The sequence below is a fragment of the Podarcis gaigeae genome, assembly GCF_964106915.1.
Source record: "Podarcis gaigeae genome assembly, chromosome: 3".
Taxonomy (NCBI): Eukaryota; Metazoa; Chordata; class Lepidosauria; order Squamata; family Lacertidae; genus Podarcis; species Podarcis gaigeae.
In genome coordinates this window covers 88,940,608-88,960,826 of record NC_139680.1, presented here as the reverse complement: position 1 = coordinate 88,960,826, position 20,219 = coordinate 88,940,608, and the positions used below count along the sequence as shown (strand labels likewise).

Sequence of the window (20,219 nt, the reverse complement as noted above, 5' to 3'; positions counted from 1 at the left end):
AGAGAGAGAGAGAGAGAGAGACTGAAGTTTGAGTTACCAGTAGATACAGAGAAAAGGGAAGGGAAGTGAGTTGTAGGATTGCCATTTGTCCAGTGTGGTGTAGTGGTTAAGAGTGGTAAACTCGTAATCTGGTGAACAGGGTTCGCGTCCCCACTCCTCCACATGCAGCTGCTGAGTGACTAGACCTTGGGCTAGTCACACTTCTTTGAAGTCTCTCAGCCCCACTCAGTTCACAGAGTGTTTGTTGTGGGGGAGGAAGGGAAAGGAGATTGTTAGCCACTTTGAGACTCCTTAGGGTGGTGATAAAGCGGGGTATCAAATCCAAACGCCACCTCCTCCTCCTCTTTCTTCTTCTTTTTCCAGGACAAGTCCCCCTTTTCATGGGCAGAGTCGTCATAGTGATCCATAGTTAAAAGTAGAAATCAGCAAATGTGTCCTCTTTTTTGCTCTTCAAAATATGGCAACCTTATTAGGGCTGTGTTAGCATCTTGGAGACTGTCTGTATTTGAAGAACTGGTGTGAGGCAGCAAATCTTCCTGTCTATTAGAATATTTAAGCTGTCTCTACTGAACTTGCATGCTTTTAAATAAACCAAAATACTACACGATCCTCCACTGATCTTCTTCTAATGGAAACTAGGGCTGCAATCCTAATCCCACTAACCTGGTAATAAATCCCACTGGATTCAATAGGACTACCTTCCGAGTAGACATGGGTTAGGGTTGTTCACGTGGCTCAATCAGCAAGTATCTGATTTCTTTCCGCAGGGCCTGTAAGACAGAGTTGTTCCGCCTGGCCTTTGGCTTGGAGCCAATTTGATTCCCTCCCTCTCTCTCTCTCTTTCCCCCCCCCTTTCTTTTCCTTCTCTTCCTGCGATGAGGCTACATTTTAATATTTTAATGTTCCATTATTTTAATGTATTTTATTTTTGTTTTTAAGTTGTAACCATTCATCTTGTTTTTATTATTGCTTGTAAGCCGCTCTGAGCCCGGCCTTGGCTGGGGTGGGCGGGGTATAAATAAAAAATTATTATTATTATTATTATTATTATTATTATTATTATTATTATTAAGTAAGGCAAATGTTTAAGTAAACACATGACTCCAAATTCCTAGGGACAGTTCCAGGATAAAAGAAAAGAAAAGAAAGAGAATTTGACAATAGCTACAACCTTGGTATATTCCTTGTTACAATCAGGAGGACTAATGAGAATCTGGCTATGGTTCCAGAAATGCCTTTCCAAGTATATGCCAGGTATTCTGTGCCTGAGCCCCCTGAGTATGTCTTGGCACTGAGATTTCTTACTGATTTGGGTTTATGGCACCATCAGCTTTCCTCATACATGCCAAGACCCAGTAGCTCTTCTTGGCTCCATTTCAGAGCCTGGAATGTCGATTTAGGTTTTGTGTGCAGATTGCCAAACTTTAGAGGCATTTTAGATGAGCAATCCAATAACACCAGACTGACTCTAGAATGAAGAGTTGTTTTTCAAGGTAAAGGAAGCTGCTAGCCCTAGTTTGGACAACAATCCTTGTTATCATTTACACTTTGGGGGAGGGTAATCAGCTTCTTATCTTCTCTTTCATTGCAGGTTCTTTCCTATACCTCAGTACATCAGAAAGCACAAACTTCCTCATTTTGAGCCCTTGGCTGAAAAGCACTAGTGAAGACTGCACTGTGCAAGTGGCTGTCTACAGATACTTCCAGCAAAGTGGGGAGTATGTCGCTCAGGTTATCCATGCCAATGAAAGCCACAACAAAATCCCATTGATACCGAGCAGAGAAAAGCACGGGTAGGTCCAACATAAATACTATATAATATTTTAATGTGCATAACACTTGAATTTAGCTTTAAGAGGATTAGGGTGTTTTTTTAAGGAATTAAGAATTGGAATCTGTAGGAGTGGGAGTATCTGTAGACTGTTTCCTAGCTCCACCTTTCATTGTGCAAATGCTTCAGCTTAGGTGGATTAAGTGGGAGAAGGAATGCTGCTGCAACAATAAAATAACTTCCATTCTGTCAATTGTAGTTCAAATTGGGCTTTTATGATTATGCCAGCTGTTCTTAATATCTTTCAGTGTGCTCATACTTACTCCCACCACCCACTCTTTACATCCAATCCTACTTTCAGATAATTCACTTTCCTTTTTATCCATGCCTATATTTTGATTATTTCTGATTAGCAGTGGTAATTCTTTCACATTGTTCTGCTGGTTGCTTTCCTGTCTGAAATCTTAATCATCAAACAATAGCACGAGAAATGTACAAATGTTGCAAATTGCCATTCAAGTGTTTGTGCTGTCTTCAGCAATTGTGTAAGTGATATAGTACATTGATTTGAATTAACCTGCCAAGGTGTCTCCTTTCATGATGGACAGCCCAGTATCTCCAGTGTTGTCTGGGTTGGAGTCCCAGGGAAACCTCTTTCCACCAGCCACAACACAGGAGGACTCCAGAAGATACGAATGCACTTTGGGCTCTATCCATATCAGTGTAGTTCCCACTGCCCCTTTCTGCTGCCCACGTATGTAAGCTGGGTGTGTTCATGGGAACCATGTTTGTGCAAGGTGTTTAGATCATGTGAAGCACCTGCATGCATAAAGCTTAAAGAGTGAGGACTGCTGTGGACGAGTGTTTAGAAATAGCGACCAGTGTGAAAATTGTCAGACTGGTCTTGTGTCAACTGCATTGGCTTCCAATTTGTTTCTGACCACAATTCAAGGTGCTGGTTCTTACTGATAAAGCCCTAGATGATTTGGTGCCAAACTATCTGAAAGAGCTCCTCCCATGTGAGCCTGCACAAATTTTTTCATCTTGTATGTACAACCAAGAGAGGCTAGGTTGGTGAGTACCTGGGGCAAGGCCTTCTCTACAGAAGCATCCTGAGTGTGAAACTCTCTTCTTAGGAAGGCCAGTTTGGCTCCATCTTTGCCTAGTGCTAGATGAGCTGTTTTGTTTCATCTGGTTTTGATGGTTTTTTAAAATTCTGCTGTCTGATTTTGTTCCTTTTTTATAAAGTGTTTTTTATTCTTGTACTGTTTTCCTTATTGCATGTTACCTTGGCACCTTTGAAGGCAGAAAGCTGATTCATAATGCTTTTCATAAATAAATAAATAAATAAATAAATAAATAAATAAATAAATCCTTTCAGACCTTCAGTGCATGGAGGTCAGGGCTAGGCCACTGGGATGCAGTGTTGTTGAAGGAAGGACACGATCCCATCCCTTCCATTTGCTCCACGAGGTTACAGGAAGCTGCCCTACTCTGAGTCAGACCATTGATCCATCTAGCTCAGTATTGCATACACTGACTAAAGGTGGGATTATTTCCTAGCCCTACTGGGCAATGCTGGGGAGTAGCATGGTTATTTATTGCATTTCTTACCAGCCCTTCAGCAGACGTCCCCAGGGTGGGTTGCAGCATACACAAACACAATCAAAACAACAAAAACTAAAGCCCAGCAACTTGAGGTGATGAGGCGAAGCAGCCTCATATCTCATGGGGAATCTTTTCACATTGTACTGGGAGAGTGACATCATTTGCCCTATGCCATCCCAAGATATGAATTTAGCCAGGATTTGTCCCACATTTTAGAAATCAGTCACAGCAGTTTGCACGATGTGGCTCTTGTCAACAAATTACATTCAGGAAGTGCTGCCTGATGTGGTCTGCCATCTTTTGATGTTTGATGGGCTCACCCATCCCACTGACATTCCATGAGAAAAGTTTTAAATCTCTCCTAGACTCACCCAGCTCCATTGGGAGGTATCATGGTTGAGTCCTGTATAGCAGCAGTGGGGAAAATCTGGACTACACATCCAACTAGGCCTGGCTGGGGGTCATAATCTGGCCTGTGATGCTGTTTTTGCCAAGCCATGCCCACCTAACCCAAACCTGACATTATCTTTTATGTCAGGCATGGAGCAGATAAAGATGCAGTTGGAAAGGAACTATTGGGGGCTTTAAAACGCACTCCTGATTTGTTCCTTTGCAAATGCGGCTTGTATTCAGCACCAGATACAATCCTCGCTAGGATTAGTTCCCAATTGGATTGGACCTGGGGGCTTCTGTATGCAAAGCAGATGCTTCAGCACAGAGCTGCAGTGTTTCACATAGGTCCAAGAAGACATACCGTACATATATCTATGGAAGTGTGCAAACTATGTAAACAAAGAGCCTCTTAATCTCGGGGTTGTGGGTTCGAGTTCCACATGGGGCAAAAGGTTCCTGCAATACAGGGACTTGGACTAGATGATCTTTGTGGTTGCTTCCAGCTCTACAATTCTGTGATTCATGTGTTAAACGAAACAAAAACAAACTAAAGGAGATCCAAACTAAGGGGGTTGCATTTTATCCCACTCCTAATGAAAAGTTTTGCTTTAGCATCAGGCTGGATAACCCAATAAAGGAAGCTCCCCTTCTCCTTTCCTAGTCCCTGGATAGTAGCTGACTGGAGAGAAAGTACAGCTGTAAGACCAAAGGGGAACTTAAGTGTGCAGCCCAACAACGGTCTGTACAGTGTCCTCTGTTGGCACAGTGCCTGTTGTTTATGTCCTGTTAGTACAATATGCAGATTGGCCCTGAGAGACACAGGAGCTCTTTCACCTCTTACTACTTAATAGCCTGATATCTTTAAAAGGTAGTAGTAAATAGCATTGGCAAAGTCTATCCCTCTGGGACAGGGCTTAATTTTTCTTTTAAGTGCTCTGCAGGGAAAAAGAAACCCCGTAAGGACAGTTTTCCTCATCATACTGATGCAGTGATGGTAAAAGCTACATCTGATGAATTCTGGCTCATTTGCAATCTCTTAAAAGGGACAGGAATATTGTCCTGAATGGAGTGTAGCAAACCTTGTCAATATCCTGATATCCATGTTATCCCCCAGTGAAAGGTTTGGGTGCAAACTGTAGCTCTACCTTGATGTCTGACAACAACAACAACAATAATAATAATAATAATGTGTCCTTTTACACAAATCTTACTCCAAGATCTGGAAAATTAGTCACCTTTTTCTAAGGATATGTTCTTGAACCATATCTGTTCTGAAGTGTAAAGAAATCAGAAAGTCATCTGTCAGTCTAGTTCATGTAGAAAAACATTAATTCAGCCTCCCGATGGGCTCCTAATCAATGAGGGGTTTTATTTCTGTCAGCATATTTTTTTAAAAAAGTATTAGGTTGTATGTATCAAGAAGAATGCTCAGGTTTTCTATCAAGTGAAAGCGTTTTGCTGTTTCTGGGCTCTGGCCAGCCGAAATATCCCCTTCCAGTTGTGTAATTAAGATTAATTGCCAGTGATGTCTCAATTTGTCAGACTCTCTGTGTGTTCTCTTAGATTGTGGTTAGCAGCAAAACAGCAGGGGCACAGTTGAGCAAACTCATTCTGGATGCTTTTAAAGTAATGTTTTTTGTTCAATTTAGAATTCAATTTGAATATATGTTCAATATAAATTCCTGGTGTTCTGATTACCAAGTTTACCTTCATGGCTGCAGAATACACACTGCGAACAATAATTCAAACCAGTCATCATATATATTTGTTTTGTTTAACATGGCAGGCTGCAGAGATAATGATTATAGCAGTAAGCCATGCTGGCTTATTCTTGTATGGGAAGACACAGCTGATTAACTGATTGGAGGGTGTGTGTGTCACTAAACAAGGATACTAGGTATTCCAAACAAAGTAGTAAAAACTGAATTTGGAGAGGAAATCTACGTCTGATGCTAAACATATCATATGGAGTTGTGTGCATGTTTTTTTTAAAACAAAAACAAGTATCAGGAGCTGGTGTTTCTATCAGGATTAGGACCACAGTTTAGACTATCTTACCCAGCACATTGAAAGGGGCTTCTGAAGACAATGAGCTCAAGGTATTTCTTTGAAAAGGGCTTCTGAAGACCCCTGCAGATAATTAAAAGGGGGGGAGGCATTGTGATGTCAGTGGATTGAGCTGCCTACCTGTCAAACATGGCCGACAATTGGTGGGGTAGATAAGCATCTGTCCTGCTGCTGAGATCCAGTTCTCCACCTGTAGTGTAGTGGGAGGCAGATTTCTACCCTTCCCCACGGCAGTCCTGATGAACATTGTTCCACACACCTCCCCCCAGCTGCTATTAGCCCCACAGCTGAAGTTTCCATTGACACCACTTAGGCCAACATCCTGAATCATAAGACCCATCAAGCCCATCTTGTTTTCCTGGATCTTTCCCACATTTTGAAAATGCAGATGTCGAAGGTAAAGAAAACAGACCAGTTTTCCAAAACAGAAATTTTGCCTGCTCAGTGGTGAGCTCCCCACCCCCCAAAAAGGCCTAAATACTCTCACTTGCCTGCTTGTGAGTAGTGCTAAATGGAGCAGTGGTGGTGGAAAGTGCCAATTTTGTCCAGGACCAGTGCAGGGAGGCAGATCAGTCCACAAATGTTTGCTTGGTTTGCTAGCAAGCTTCTTTCTGCACTTGCCACTGCATTAAATCTTAACTCCGGACTACAGACTACAACCTCTAAGTTGGACATTGGAAACACTGTTGACCAATGTCAGTGTTTCCAATGTCCAACTCAGAGGTTGTAGTCTGTAGTCCAGAAGGTGTTTCTCAAGGCCTTTAGTATTATGGGATTCAAATGCCCAGCTGCATGAAGAGAATCCCCTTTCTGCCTTCCATGAGCTGGGATTTCACTCAAACGAATGATTGGTTGCCACAGTGGGGAGGGGGTATCACTCTCTTCTCCTCAACCACTTATTAAAGTTGAACACTGCTTTGCATGGATGTTAAATTTGGCAGATAAATGACTATCCCTTTGACTACACCAGCTGATGATCTAAGCAGGTGTCAAGTGTCCATTATCCGTCCCCACAGTTATTTACAGGACAGAAAAATGAATGGCCTTCTAGCATGCATAATGAGGATTTTGCTGCCTTTTTTCTGGAGTATAAATTTTGATTGATTGGGGCTGTTCTCCTTGCATAAAGCCCTCTTCATGTGAAGTGCTGCCTCTGTGTGAAAATACTTTGGTCTTTGGGATACAGTGTCCATGAGAAACTATAAATAATTTAATAGAGAATGGGCAGCCTTCAAAGAGAATTCTTAATGTGACTATGGAAATGAGCAGCTGAGACATCAGTGTACATTAGGTTTTTTGATTTCTTTAAATGTTCTGGAGATGTATCTCCAATGAAACGAACCTTTACAAAGCTGAGGGAGGGGTTGATATCCAAAGAACTGTAGCCCATGCCTCTGCTATTATTTTAATGTATGGTCAGGTCATCTCTGGAACATTGTGGCCATGTCTAGAGCCATGCTCATGCAACGTTTTTAGAAAGATCTTGACAACTGAAACATGTCTTTTTAGGACTATCTACTATGACCCCATTATCTTGTTCCTGGTCAGTCAGCTCCAGTTCAGACCCCATTCTTAACCCCATTTTAGCTAATGGGGCCTCCTGCTGCCACCACACAATTTCTGTTCTCATCCTGAGGTAAAGTTCTTAACCTGAAGTTAGCAGAGTCTGTAACCTCAAGTGTTCGTAACCCAAGGTGTTTGTAACCTGAGGTACCACTGTATGTGAAATTAAAACAAATTGCAATCACAGGTAGCATTATTGCCGTGGATCAAGGATGGCTTATCACTACTAATTAAGTTAGCAAAATAAAGGATCCTTTCTGCTTACCGGGTGACTGAAAAGCAAGCTGTGTTCTCTCAGGATTCAAGATGTTTAGAGGGAAAATAGCCCATGTGGACAGTTTTGGACAAATAAAACAACTTTTTGACTGTTTTCACTTATCATTCCCCCCTCAGCTGATTTGCACAGATAAGATGAGCAAGGATCAGAGGCAGACAACATCGTGGGTGTGATTCTGTGGATGTGTGGTGCTCTGTGGTGAGGGTGTGTGGTTGTCTGTGTGTCTGGGCCTGCTCACTAGTGAAATGTGGCTCCCAAAATATTTCCACTAGGGTAATGCAGCTTTAGGCCTGCAAAGATTCCCCACTGCTGGATTACAAAATTCTGCTGGCTTAATACTCATTCTAGTTTTTACCTCAATGAACTTTACTTGTCCTTGTCCTAGAACCATTTGTAGAAAATCCTTTGCCAACCTGGTGTCCTCCATTGTGACAGGTGGGAATTGTAGTCCATAACATCCGGAGGTCACCAGGTTGATAACGGCTGGTGTAGAGAATATGTTGCCAAGGCTCTTAACCCTTCTCCTGCTTACTCTGGGTACATGAAAGCTGGCTGGTCTCCAGCCTGCGGCTGTGTGTTCCATCCCGTCCCATGGCCAGATTTAGCATCCCTAACCTAGACAACAGTTCAAATATCTAATCGCCTACTTCTCACCTGTCCTGGCAGGTTGGCTCATTTCTTGCTATCAGTATTCTTTGGCCCTGTAAGATCCAGATTTATGAATACAAGCCAGTTCTCTCTGTAGCAGAAAGAGAGAATAAAAGGGTTTCAGGTACTTGCACTGTAACCAGAACTGAGAACATGAGGCTTTGGGGTAGTGTTAGTCTATTTTCATTCGCGCATGAGTCTGGTTAGCAGAAGAGGTGAACATTCTCAAATCCCACTAATTTCTAAAGGGAAGAGGTGGCTACTTGACACCTCTGACAATCAGGTTCCATAATGGAAGCAGAAAATGTGTTTCACTGAAATTAATGCACTTGAAAGGCAGTATGGCGATAAATTAATTTCAGGTCGGATTTTCTCATATCTCAAGTTGCTCATTGTGTCAGCAAGTGTCTTTTTCTCCCCCGTTAGCCCGAATAACATGTATTAATATCTGATAAGGTCTTCACAGTTCATGTCCATTTACAGGAGGAAGAAAAAGCAAGAGCTTTCAGGCACTACTCTTTGATTGGGGTTAAGCCAGCCAAGCAAAGATTTTTGCTTGCACCTTGTGGAGGGGGGATTAAACTGTAATGCGACAAAGCAGGAGCCTGTATTAAGACCATATAAGAGAAACTGTGCTCCTTGCTGTGTCAATGGGCACTTTAAGAAGAAAAACATCCAGCTTGCTGCTCTCACACAATTGAGAAAATAATCTGCATGTGTGGAGACAGCAGAACACAGAGGAGGGTGCTCTTCTTGCCTCTGTCATCAATATACATGTTTCTGAAATGCCTGAAAATGTTACAGTCATGATTGTACTCTACAACTGATTGGCTCTATCTAATTAGATTTGTCGTGAGCTGTGGGGGACACCAGAAACACTGGGCACTTTAAAAAAAGAAAAACCAGTACAAATAGGTGCAGTGTTTTTCAAAGGGTCACTTTGCCATGAGACCAGCTGCTCATGACATTTACACTATCCAGGTCTGTCTATCTGGGTCTCCTGAGAAGTAAGCATTATTTAATAATAATAATAATAATTTTTTATTTATACCCCGCCCTCCCCAGCCAAGGCCGGGCTCAGAGCGGCTTACAAGCAATTTGAGTACTCCTTCTCTCAAAATACTAGAACCCAGGGTGATCCAATGAAGCAGAATGTTGGAAGGTTCCAGACAGACAATGACCGCTCCCCACTTAAAACGGGGGGCGGCCTTTGCGGGGACGCGTGCAGCCCTGGATCTGGAGTGGCCCCATAAGCATAGGCTTTGCCTTCCCTCAGGTGGGATACCTGGAGGTCCCCGCCTACCCCAGTGAGTTGTCCAATTCCACCTGGGGGAAGCGTTGCCAGGGAAACCAGGCCAGGTAGGGGAATGGATTACCTGCCCACACAATAGAGGGTGGATCTTAATTGGTAATCCTCACTTGGCTCCAGAGCTTCTCCCACCCTACCCACCCTCAGTTAATGTCTTCTTTTGCAGGTTAACTTTTCTTCATAGGTTTTGTAGGTTAACCTGTCTCCACAGGTATGCGGGCGCTGCTACGATAAGGTCGCTGTTAAAGGGCCGGAAAGGAATTTCCCTGCATTGGCAGGTTTCGCCTTTCCCGTAGCAAAACGTCACAACTTTGGCGGTATCAGGCCTTGGGCGGAATCCTTTAGTCCATCTTCCTCTTTGCGGCAGCGATACCAGGGTTCCCCGTTAAAGGGGTTTTTGAAGGGAGGCTTTGGCCGTACGCCGAAAGGTCGTCATTGCTCTCCCCTGCGGCGGCGTAACGGGGGCGGCTATCTCTGCTTGAACATATGTTCTCCAGAGCCAGCCCATCCCCCCCACACACACACTGGATAACCCTGATGCTCCCTAGGTCCCCGGCTGGGGACTAGGGAGGGAGTACGCCCAATGCCTGAGCCAAGGTCTACCCACATTTGAAATTTAATAAAGTTGTGGCCAATTTAATCCCATAGCACGTTGTCTAGAGTCGTTATTCCACATGACGGGGGGGGGGACCACTCGGGATCTGGGGACTCCGCCTGTCCACGCAAAAGAAAATATTTCTTCACACTTAAACTATGGCATTTTATCACACCAGATGTAGTGATGGCTACCCGCTTGGAAAGCTATAAAGAGGATTAGACAAATTCATAGAGGATAAGGCAATCAATGTCTACTAAGCATGGTAGCTATGTTCTAGATCCACTGTTGGGTGCAACATGAATACAAGTAGCTGTAAACTGCAGGAGGGTAGAGTACTTTTGTGTTTTGGTCTTGCTGGCATTCTTCCTATAGGCATATGGTTGGCCACTGTGAGCACAGGTTGTTAGGCCAGATGGACCTGATCCAGCAGTGATCTTCGTATGCTCTTTCTCCTAAGTGTGTACAGGATTACAACCTTTTTCTGAAGACTCCAATAACTGTGAGTCTAGGGTAGGCTGTAGGAGAAAAGTCTCAAAGATAAGTTCTAAAATGTTTCATATGATATTATTCATGAAACATTTCTGTTGTGGAGCATACATTCTTTTTCCAAGAGGTTTTCTCACCAACAGTTTGATCTAGTAAAGGTATCTTGATTTTGAATCCTATTTAATAATTTGTTTATTTCATTTATACAGTAAATCTCTTTCCATAAAGCATAACAAAGTAATTTGACAATATGATAAGAGCAGTATGATGGCAGTCCTACTGTATTTCTTTTGACAACCCTCCCATGGGCACATAAGGAATTTCTATTGTCACCAATTTGGTGCAAAATTGAGGTACCAAAACAGTTAAGTAGCCAATCAGCTGCTGCTGGACAGGAAGGAGTGTAAAAAGGCTTTCCTGAGTAAAAAGATATTCCTTTGCTCTGACACATCCCTTTTCTTGATCTTCAGTTCTGCCTTCTGGCTTCACTGTTAAGTCCTTCTGGGTCCAATTTCTCATCTTTGCAGGATGTGGAGGTAGATTCAGAGGATGTCTCCGAAGCCCATTTTGCCAACAGTTCTCCATCCTGAAGAGATTATGTTGTTAGATTCTGAAGACTCCAATTTAAAAACCCCAACAGAACCACAATCTCCCCTGCACTGTAAAAGTTGATGGGCAAGGCCCCTTGAAATAAAAAAGGATTAACTTACTAGAAACAGAGGTTGCTGTTGAGATGGAGCTGTAGCTCTATTTAAGACTCAGTCTGGGTTTACTTATTACTGAATATGGCAATTCAGCTTATTGTGGTACACTGCTGAATATTGCCGACTATGAGAGCTCCATGTGGAGCTATCCAGGGGGCTACCTGCTTCTGCTTGACTTCATCTTATTAGAACCTGAACATTACCTTGCTTTATCATAACATAACCTGAAGGAGCATCTCCACCCCATCGTTCAGCCCAGACATTGAGGGCCAGCTCCAAGGGGCTTCTTGCAGTTCCCTCACTGCGAGAAGTGAGGTTACAGGGAACCAGGCAGAGGACCTTCTCAGTAGTGGCACCCTCCCTGTGGAATGCCCTCCCATCAGATGTCAAGGAAATCAACAACTACCTGACTTTTAGAATACATCTGAAGGCAGCCCTGTTTAGGGAAGTTTTTAATGTTTGAAGTTTTATTCTGTTTTTAGTGTTCTGTTGGGTACTGCCCAGAGTGGCTGGGGAAACCCAGCCAGATGGGTGGGGTATAAATAATAAAATTTATTGTTATTGTTATTGTTATTGTTATTACTTGAACTTGGATCGTGATTGATTTTGTCTTACTTTGCTTGCTAGAATCTGTACTCATGCCCGCAGCCCCATGCTTGGCTACGAACCCATCTGGCTGAGGCTGTTTCCTGAAACAGAACACTTGTGAACTGTTCTTTGGCACTGGCTCTTGCTTCAACATCTGCCTTGGCCTTTTGTGCTGGTTTCTGCTTGTTCACTGATCTGACTTCTGCTTGCTCCTCCATTCTGATTCCTACTTGTTTCTTGGCCCAGGTCTCTGACATGCTCCTTTGCTTAAATTCCCACATCACAGTTCAATTCTTATGGCTGCCTACAGATCATCTCTGGCAGCTAACTCAAACAGAAAGCACTTTTATAGTCTTTCCTGTGCAGAACACTCCAGTGGTCAACTTCAGTGGAAAGAGTCAGTTTATGGCTGAATAAAGTTACTTGCATAAGACAGATGCTACAATATGTGTTTTCATGGCTCACCATGTAAGACCTGCCCTCAACAATGCATGGCTTCTCCTGGCTTTGCCATTTGTAGATGGACCTCTATGTATGGGAACTTCCTTGTGTTCTGAAATGCTGATCAAACAGGATTCCTGGAACTGGAGAAACATAATAGTGTAGATAGAGGTCTGTGTGCAAATGCTTGCCTTCTTCCGCTATCCACATAAATTTATGGCTGGTGGGAACCCTGGGTAGATGTTGGCAGGGGCCAGAGGTATGGCTCGGCAAACTTTTTAACACACTCCAACCCTTCATATTAGTAAGGCAAGAAGGGGAATGCCAGCATTCCCATTTATAAAAGCAGAACTAGACAATCCTTCCAAATTTAATCCAGTCCAGGAGTCAGGAACTTTCTGCTTGTGGGCTGGAAGTGGCCATCTAGGTCTCACAACACACCCCAAATCACACCCTTTATGAGCCCTTCTGTGTTGCTCTGTCCACTGCATTAAGCCCACACACTTTGTCTGCAAAAAAAACTTTGCAAAAATCATTGCAGGGCCTCAATGGAGCAGATGGTTCCACTAAATTGTGAACCACCTGAAAGAGTCACCTGCTGCTGTTTTCTGCAGATGCAATAGAGGCAGTGAAGAAAGTCTTCTTTGCCGTCGCTATCGCCACTTGGTAGGCTTGACATTGACCTCCAACCCGTGTCAGCTTCAGAATGAGTTATCCTCCACTGGCACTCTAGCCATCTCAGTGATTGTTTCATTGCCCTCAGATCTGTGGAAAACCACAGGGCTGTCTGGGCTCCATGCAATCGGAGAGGGCACTTCGGAGCCAAACAGTCAATAGCCCTGGTTAACTCCACATTCCAGCGGGCCACCAGAGAATCAGCTGAAAGGCCATCAACATGGGATAAAGCATCCCCTACCACTCTCTGGAAACCATTTGGATCCATTACGTGGCGGGGGGTGGACCATTTGAATCAGTCCCACCTCCCTGCAGAGTGAAAGGGTTGTGGAGAAGTCCCCTTAACTTTGCAGACAACAAAAGGGGATAATCACAGAGCCAAATCAGATGGGTCATGCAGTATCGTTATGACACTGCTCATTTAATGATGCCCAGTTGTTTGGGATCAACTCTGGAGGGAGAAAGGATAAAGAAATAGTCCCAAAGCAGCCACAGAGAACAGAACCAGTGGCTGAAAAAAGCTGCTGATATTGCCACATGGAAGGTACAAGTGTTGTGTTTGCAGGAAACATTTCACACACCATCAAAGCTGTACTTTTGCCTTGAAAAATGAAATGAGCAAATATTCAGTGCAGCCCTGTCTTGTACTTGCTTCTCATCGACTAGCTCACTGACGGTGTTTGTCAATGGCATTTAATGCACTGTAGTACACTTCAAATAACTGTTAATTCTGAGGACCTGTAAGGACCCTCAGCTAGGGCACTTCACTCATTTCCACCTACACAAGCAAGCAAGCAAGCAAGCTTCTCCAGTGAAATGTGGCTTTTTTAAAACAGAAAGCTGCCTCCCTGCTTTCAAATTCTGTAGGTTGCTGTATTACATTCTATAGATGGTTGGCAAAACTTCTAGCTGTAGAGCTGTATTGATTTAATTCCTATTGAATTCCACAAAACTTTTTCATTGGGATAATGCAAGTGACTGAAATTGAATTTATTGCAAGAAGACGGAACTGCAAAGGGGAACCAGCACCACCGTTGCATTCTGATCCTGTTGGTCGCTTCTGTCATCTATTGCAGTTTTCTTTGTCTCTCGGTAGGTAAAGCTGCAGCAAATGATAGGCAGGCTCTGCACTCTTATTGATCCTTTTGTAATAAAGAAATCAATTATTCCATCTGGCTGCTAAAAGAGCTGATATAATTACTCCCGGGGTACATAATAGTGTCAGATTATTCCCTAATGGTACTAGTCACATAGCTCCTGCATTGTATTATTGTGCTGCTTAAAGAATGCTTTGGGCAATCTGTTCCTATAAATCACTTTGCTAAGGAGGGGGGAGGAGAGAGAGAGAGAGGCAAGAGCAAGGCAATTATTTTTTCATAATCTATTATTGTAACTGCAATTGTGTGGCTTGAGCATTGTCTGGGAGGCAGAAAAAAGCAGAGAGCACTGCAACTGATGTAGGATTGTCCATGTCAGTTAAATTAGCTTAGCCTCTTCTCTCTCGCATAAAAAATATGCATTCTTTGATCTCTTGAAAGAAAAAAATGGGTCTCAAGGAAGAAGTCACTGACTGACTCTTTCCTTCCATATTTCAGTCAAGACCTATGCTCTCTCTGCACCAGTTGAAGACAATCCTACAGTCACTGTGCAGGCTTCTAATTTTCTGTAGTGTACAAAAATTCTGGACTGGAGTAACCATTGCAAAAAGTTATTATATTATGGTAATTCAAGTACAACCTTGCAGCTAAGTCCACAAAAGTTTCTAGCCCACGAAAGAATGTTTATTAGCCCACTTCCTTACACACACTCAGGTTTTTTGTTTGTGGTACATGGGTGGCAATGAACAGAAAGCAGAGCCAATTCTCTCTCTCTCTTTTAAAAGATATTTATTGAAGTTTCCAAAAAGTTAAATAAAAATAGAAAATTAACAAAAAATACAAACAAAACATATATCACAACAAGTATAATTTCAATCCCTTATTTTCTTATACCTTACTTTCCCGACCTCCTCATACCTCCCCTTTCTGTATTCCAATTTCTAATTAATTAATCTCAGCAAATCCCTCCCAAATTTTCTATTGATTTTCATTTTTTCTTTTCTTATTTATATAATCATTACAGCTAGAAACCACCTAATTTCTAAACCAACATCGTTCTAACATTCATTTATTTTGCAATGTTTCTTAAGATAGTCCTTAAATTTCTTCCAATCTTCCGCTGTCTCTCTCCCCTGGTCTCGAATTCTGCCAGTCATTTCTGCCAGTCCCATATAGTCTATCACCTTCATCTGCCATTCTTCCAAGGTGGGTAGGTCTTGTTTCTTCCCATATTTGCGATGAGTATTCTTGCTGCTGTTGTAGAGTACATAAAGAATGTTCTATCCTTCTTTGGCACCAATTGGCCGACAATACCCAAGAGAAAGGCCTCTGGTTTCTTCAGAAAGGTATATTTAAATACCTTTTTCAGTTCATTATATATCATTTCCCAGAACGCCTTAATCTTTGGGCACATCCACCAAAGGTGAAAGAATGTACCTTCATTTTCTTTACATTTCCAACATTTATTATCAGGCAAGTGGTAAATTTTTGCAAGCTTCACTGGGGTCATGTACCACCTATAAATCATTTTCATAATATTCTCTCTTAGGGCATTACATGCCGTAAATTTCATACCGGTGGTCCACAACTTTTCCCAGTCCGCAAACATAATGTTATGACCAATATCTTGTGCCCACTTGATCATAGCTGATTTGACCGTTTCATCCTGTGTATTCCATTTCAACAGCAAGTTATACATTTTTGACAAATTTTTTGTATTGGATTCAAGCAATTCTGTTTCCAGTTTTGATCTTTCCACCTGGAAGCCAATTTTCCTGTCTAACTTGTAAATCTCCATTATTTGATAATAATGGAGCCAATCTCGCACTTTATCTTTTAATTTCACATAACTCTGCAATTTCAGTTTATCCCCTTCTTGTTACAAAATTTACCAGTATCTCGGCCATTTTGACTCCATATTAAGTTTTTTTTACAGCCTTTGCCTCCATTGGTGACAACCACCTTGGAGTTTTGTTTTCCAGCAGCAGAGCCAATTCTCTCCCACCTTACAAAGCCTTTCATAGGCCAAACCATAATAAGTCTAGACCTGGAATGGGCAATTTTAACATGAAAACTGCTGGCAGGGGGAGTATTAAGGAGCCTGTCCTCCCCATCCCTGCTCCCATGGTAGTCTTCTGGTGTGGTTTACAACCTCCCCCTGCCGAAGGATGGGGGTATATTCAGGAGAAAACCTACATGCAGTTGAGCACCACAGAGGACTGTTCTGGACAATCTGTTTCCCGAGGAAATTCACAGTGATATTTGCTTCTGTGTGTTGAACTGTATATGCGTAGGTGACATCCAGGTGCTCTGCCCATGCATGTATGATGGAGGTGTAGAAGGTGCTCAGGAGGTGGTGGGAGAGTTTTGCCCACTCCCTCCCTTCCACATGATGGGTTACGTCAGGGCTGACTCATCCCATTCTCTCTTGGCCTTCTGCCTGGTTCAGCAGAGGCAAGTCTTGCTGTTTATAAGCCTTTCCTAATAATAGTATCAATTTGTACTTTTTGCTCAGAGTATATTCTTCAGACATTGTTTGAATATTTTGCTGTATAGCAAAAAAAGAAAAGAAAAAGGTGTTCCTAAGCCCAGAATGCAAAACTGCAGCATAAATATGCAGACTGGTGGGCTGAAGATGAAATGTCTGCAGGACTCATATTTATTAGATACCAAGGCAATACTGTACTTGGCATGTTAAACAGCAAAACAGCACTTGAGTTTTGAAGGTTACTGCTAAACATGATATACGGTGGTTTTGTGGCATGCACAACTCACTCACTTTGATTTCATTGACAGATGCCAAGAAAAATAAATGAAGGGCCTTCTGCCAGCTGAGGCTACATAGACTTGAATGTTGTTTCTTGAAGCTTTCCCCCCCCAGTAGTTTACTCTTCTTTCTATCTCTCTGTCTCTCTCCCCCCCCCCCCCATTTTTTCCCTTCTGAGTGATGGCTTCAAAAAGAGACAAGGGAATGTATTTATTTATTTATATTATATGGCCACCAATCAATAAATATTATCAAGACACACACCCATACTTCCATTCTACAGTTTCAATGAAGTGCATGACTGTACATGCTCTAATGCGTTCAGTCCCTGTTGTTCTTTCATTGTATGTATGTATGTATGTATGTATGTATGTATCTAGGCATTGACCACAAATGGTTTCAGGGTGGGTCACATTCAAATAAAGAAATGTACTTAATGCAATTCCTCAATGTAGCATTAACCAGCACAAACTGCACTGAGTTTAATCTACTCCCTATAATATGTACCACCAGAAGCTTTCCCTGGTGTCCTTTGCACTGTTGAAATTTGCCTTGAAAGAAGCATTCTGTTATAGCCAATAGACATGGGTGTGTCCAGTGCCCACAATAGTCTGTGAATATACCCATGGCTCAAAAGGTTGGAAATTCCTGTCCTAGAATAAATCAGGTGGCTCAGTATATAAACCTGCCCTCCACCAAAGATATGAAGGAAGAGATGAGTCTTTATTTTTAGCCTGCCTTGCATCCAAAAATCTCCAACAACAATACATTCAATTAAATGAATAGGTCAGGTAAAAAAAAAATAAAAAAAATTACAGCTTAAAACCTAGTCACAGATTACTATCCCATAAAGACAAAAAGACAGGTATTTTCCTGGTACCAGGATGTCACAATAATTTGCATCTGGCATACATCAAGAGGGAAGACACTCTGTTATCTCAGTGCCACCTCCAAGAAGTGGAGAACACTTCTGACACAGGAAGAAGTGTTCCTTCAGTCACCTAGGACCCAAGGCATTAAGGGCTTTATAGGTCAATAACAGCAACATGAATACATCCTGGGAATAAAAAGGCAGCCAATGAAGATCTTCCGTAATTAATATTATGTGATCCCAGGTGGCTGGCCCAGTCAACATTCTTGCACTCATGATCTGCACTAATGGAAGCTTCTGAACTATCTTAAAGGGCCACTCAGAGGAATTCACCATCTCCTGGACCCACCCAGTCCTGTGCTGCTAGAGACAGCCTGATAATTGTCAGATATAGCCTCTCCAGAGGCCATCCTGAGGGAGCCCCAGCATGGATGTTGAGGTCCTAAAGCACCAACACCTGGGGTGGGGTGGGGGTCTCCAGAAACCTCAGAGACCACCTCAGATATCTGCAACTTGAAAACCAGGTACAAATTCTATTTCTGAATGTTGATCTGGCAAGGGAGGGAGATGTAATTGGATGACAGCCACTCCCACTCCCCAGCCTTCTGATCTAGGTTGGTTCTGCACTGAATACCTGAATGAATAAAGCTAAGTGAGATAAACACCTCCCAGCTTATCTACTTTGATAATACACACCAAGTCAACCCCGTCAACCACATTAAATCATGGAAGTTAGAGTCTTACTATTCAGCGACAGCACCAACAGACATTAGGAGCATCTGCCTGGGCATCCTGGTTTGGTAATGTACCAGAAAAGGCTATAGCTCTAATATTTCATGCTTCTGTGTCCTTCCTTCAATGCCACTCCTTCGTGTTGTTGTTGTTTATTTTAAAAAATTAAAAGGAAATAGTAAATTGCGTATAAGGAAAGTGCACTAGCTCAGAAACGAAAAGTGAACTACAGGATAGATATTCTTTTTAAAAGGCCAATTCTATATTAGGTGGTAAGAACAGAAGCATATTGTCCTTGACATCAACCAAAGTTGCAGTCATGACTATTTTTAAAGAACGTAAGCAAGCTTCAGATGAATTTGATAATATCACAGAAATGAATGCTTTAGAAAGCAAGATGGCTGAGAAGAAATGAGATTAATTGGCCTAGTTTAGTTTTAGTACATTGAGAAGATGTAATAACTTTCCCCCGATATTAAATAGAATCTTATAATGAGGGCTCAAGTAGTTCTCCAGTGTTAAATTTGTCCACACTTAATAATTCCATTCCATTTGTAGATAACTCATCCAACCAAGTTCTCTGGGTGGTTTACATAAACATCAAAATACTGTATAAAATACAATTCACAATAAAAGCATTATTACCAAAATACAATAAATCACAAAAAGCAAAAACATTATATTTTGTTATGTGTACATATGCACAAGGCGTCCAAACATTTTTTTTAAAAAGTAGATCATACCATAGTGTTTATATCTAATGATTTTGAAAGACCCCAATTGATAAAAAAACCTCTGGGAAAACTGTGAAATAATCACTCCTAGAACTGAAATAAACAAGCATGTAAGTGTGGCAGACATTTCATTGACTATGGATTCAGTTCTATTCTTGACTGAATCCAGGGTCAAGACTTTGATAAGATCAGTGTTTTTAAAAAGAACCGTGATGAACAAAGAGGTTTTATATTGCAGAAGAGGATAAATTCATCAGCAGTGCCAAGGGTGCTCATATGGGCCAGGAGTGGAGAGATATCCATGCTTTCTTATTGCATTTTGTCAGAGAAGCTGACTAAGGTGTTTTCTTGCGAAGATCAGGCATGGGAAATTTACAGGAGCTCTTGCTACAGTAGGTGTTGAGGGTCAAGGAGTATGTGTGTAAAATCCAGGTAGCTGAATTTTCTAAGAATTGGTTCTGATACTTGCATTTTTTTTTCAGATATCCCCATCACCATATGTTAAGCAAGTGCCAATAATTCAGAAGATCTATTAGAAAGCAAGATTGGAAGCTTTCCATAGTTTGTAGGTGACTTGAATGTAATATGATGTATCAGGCATGGACAGACTTCTGAGCCTATTTTCCGTGTTCAGGGAGTAAGCTCCCCAAGAGCAACAACAGATAGAAGAATGGAAAATTAAGTCTGGTGCTGGGAAAACTCCTCCATCTGTAGCCCAAGGCTAATTTCTTGCCAAAAGACAGGCTGCTGTCAGTTCAATAGAGTTGGCACAGAAAGTGGCACAACTGCCGATTTAACTGGTGCACAGCATGGGCAACTTAGGGTCTTTGGTACAGATAATGGAACTCCCCGTAGAGTTCCAGGGAGACAAAACAGAACAAAGACGGAAA

The 20,219-nt window shown here is 42.1% G+C and overlaps 1 protein-coding gene across 1 annotated transcript in view; it reads left to right on the top strand.

The window, feature by feature from the left end:
• ALK (ALK receptor tyrosine kinase) overlaps nt 1-20,219 on the top strand; it is a 597,092-nt gene that overhangs the window by 259,092 nt on the left and 317,781 nt on the right. Inside the window, exon 4 of the mRNA XM_083732114.1 lies at nt 1,592-1,793. Within this exon, the coding sequence (XP_083588240.1) occupies nt 1,592-1,793 (202 nt within the window). The remainder of the gene's footprint in view (nt 1-1,591; nt 1,794-20,219) is intronic.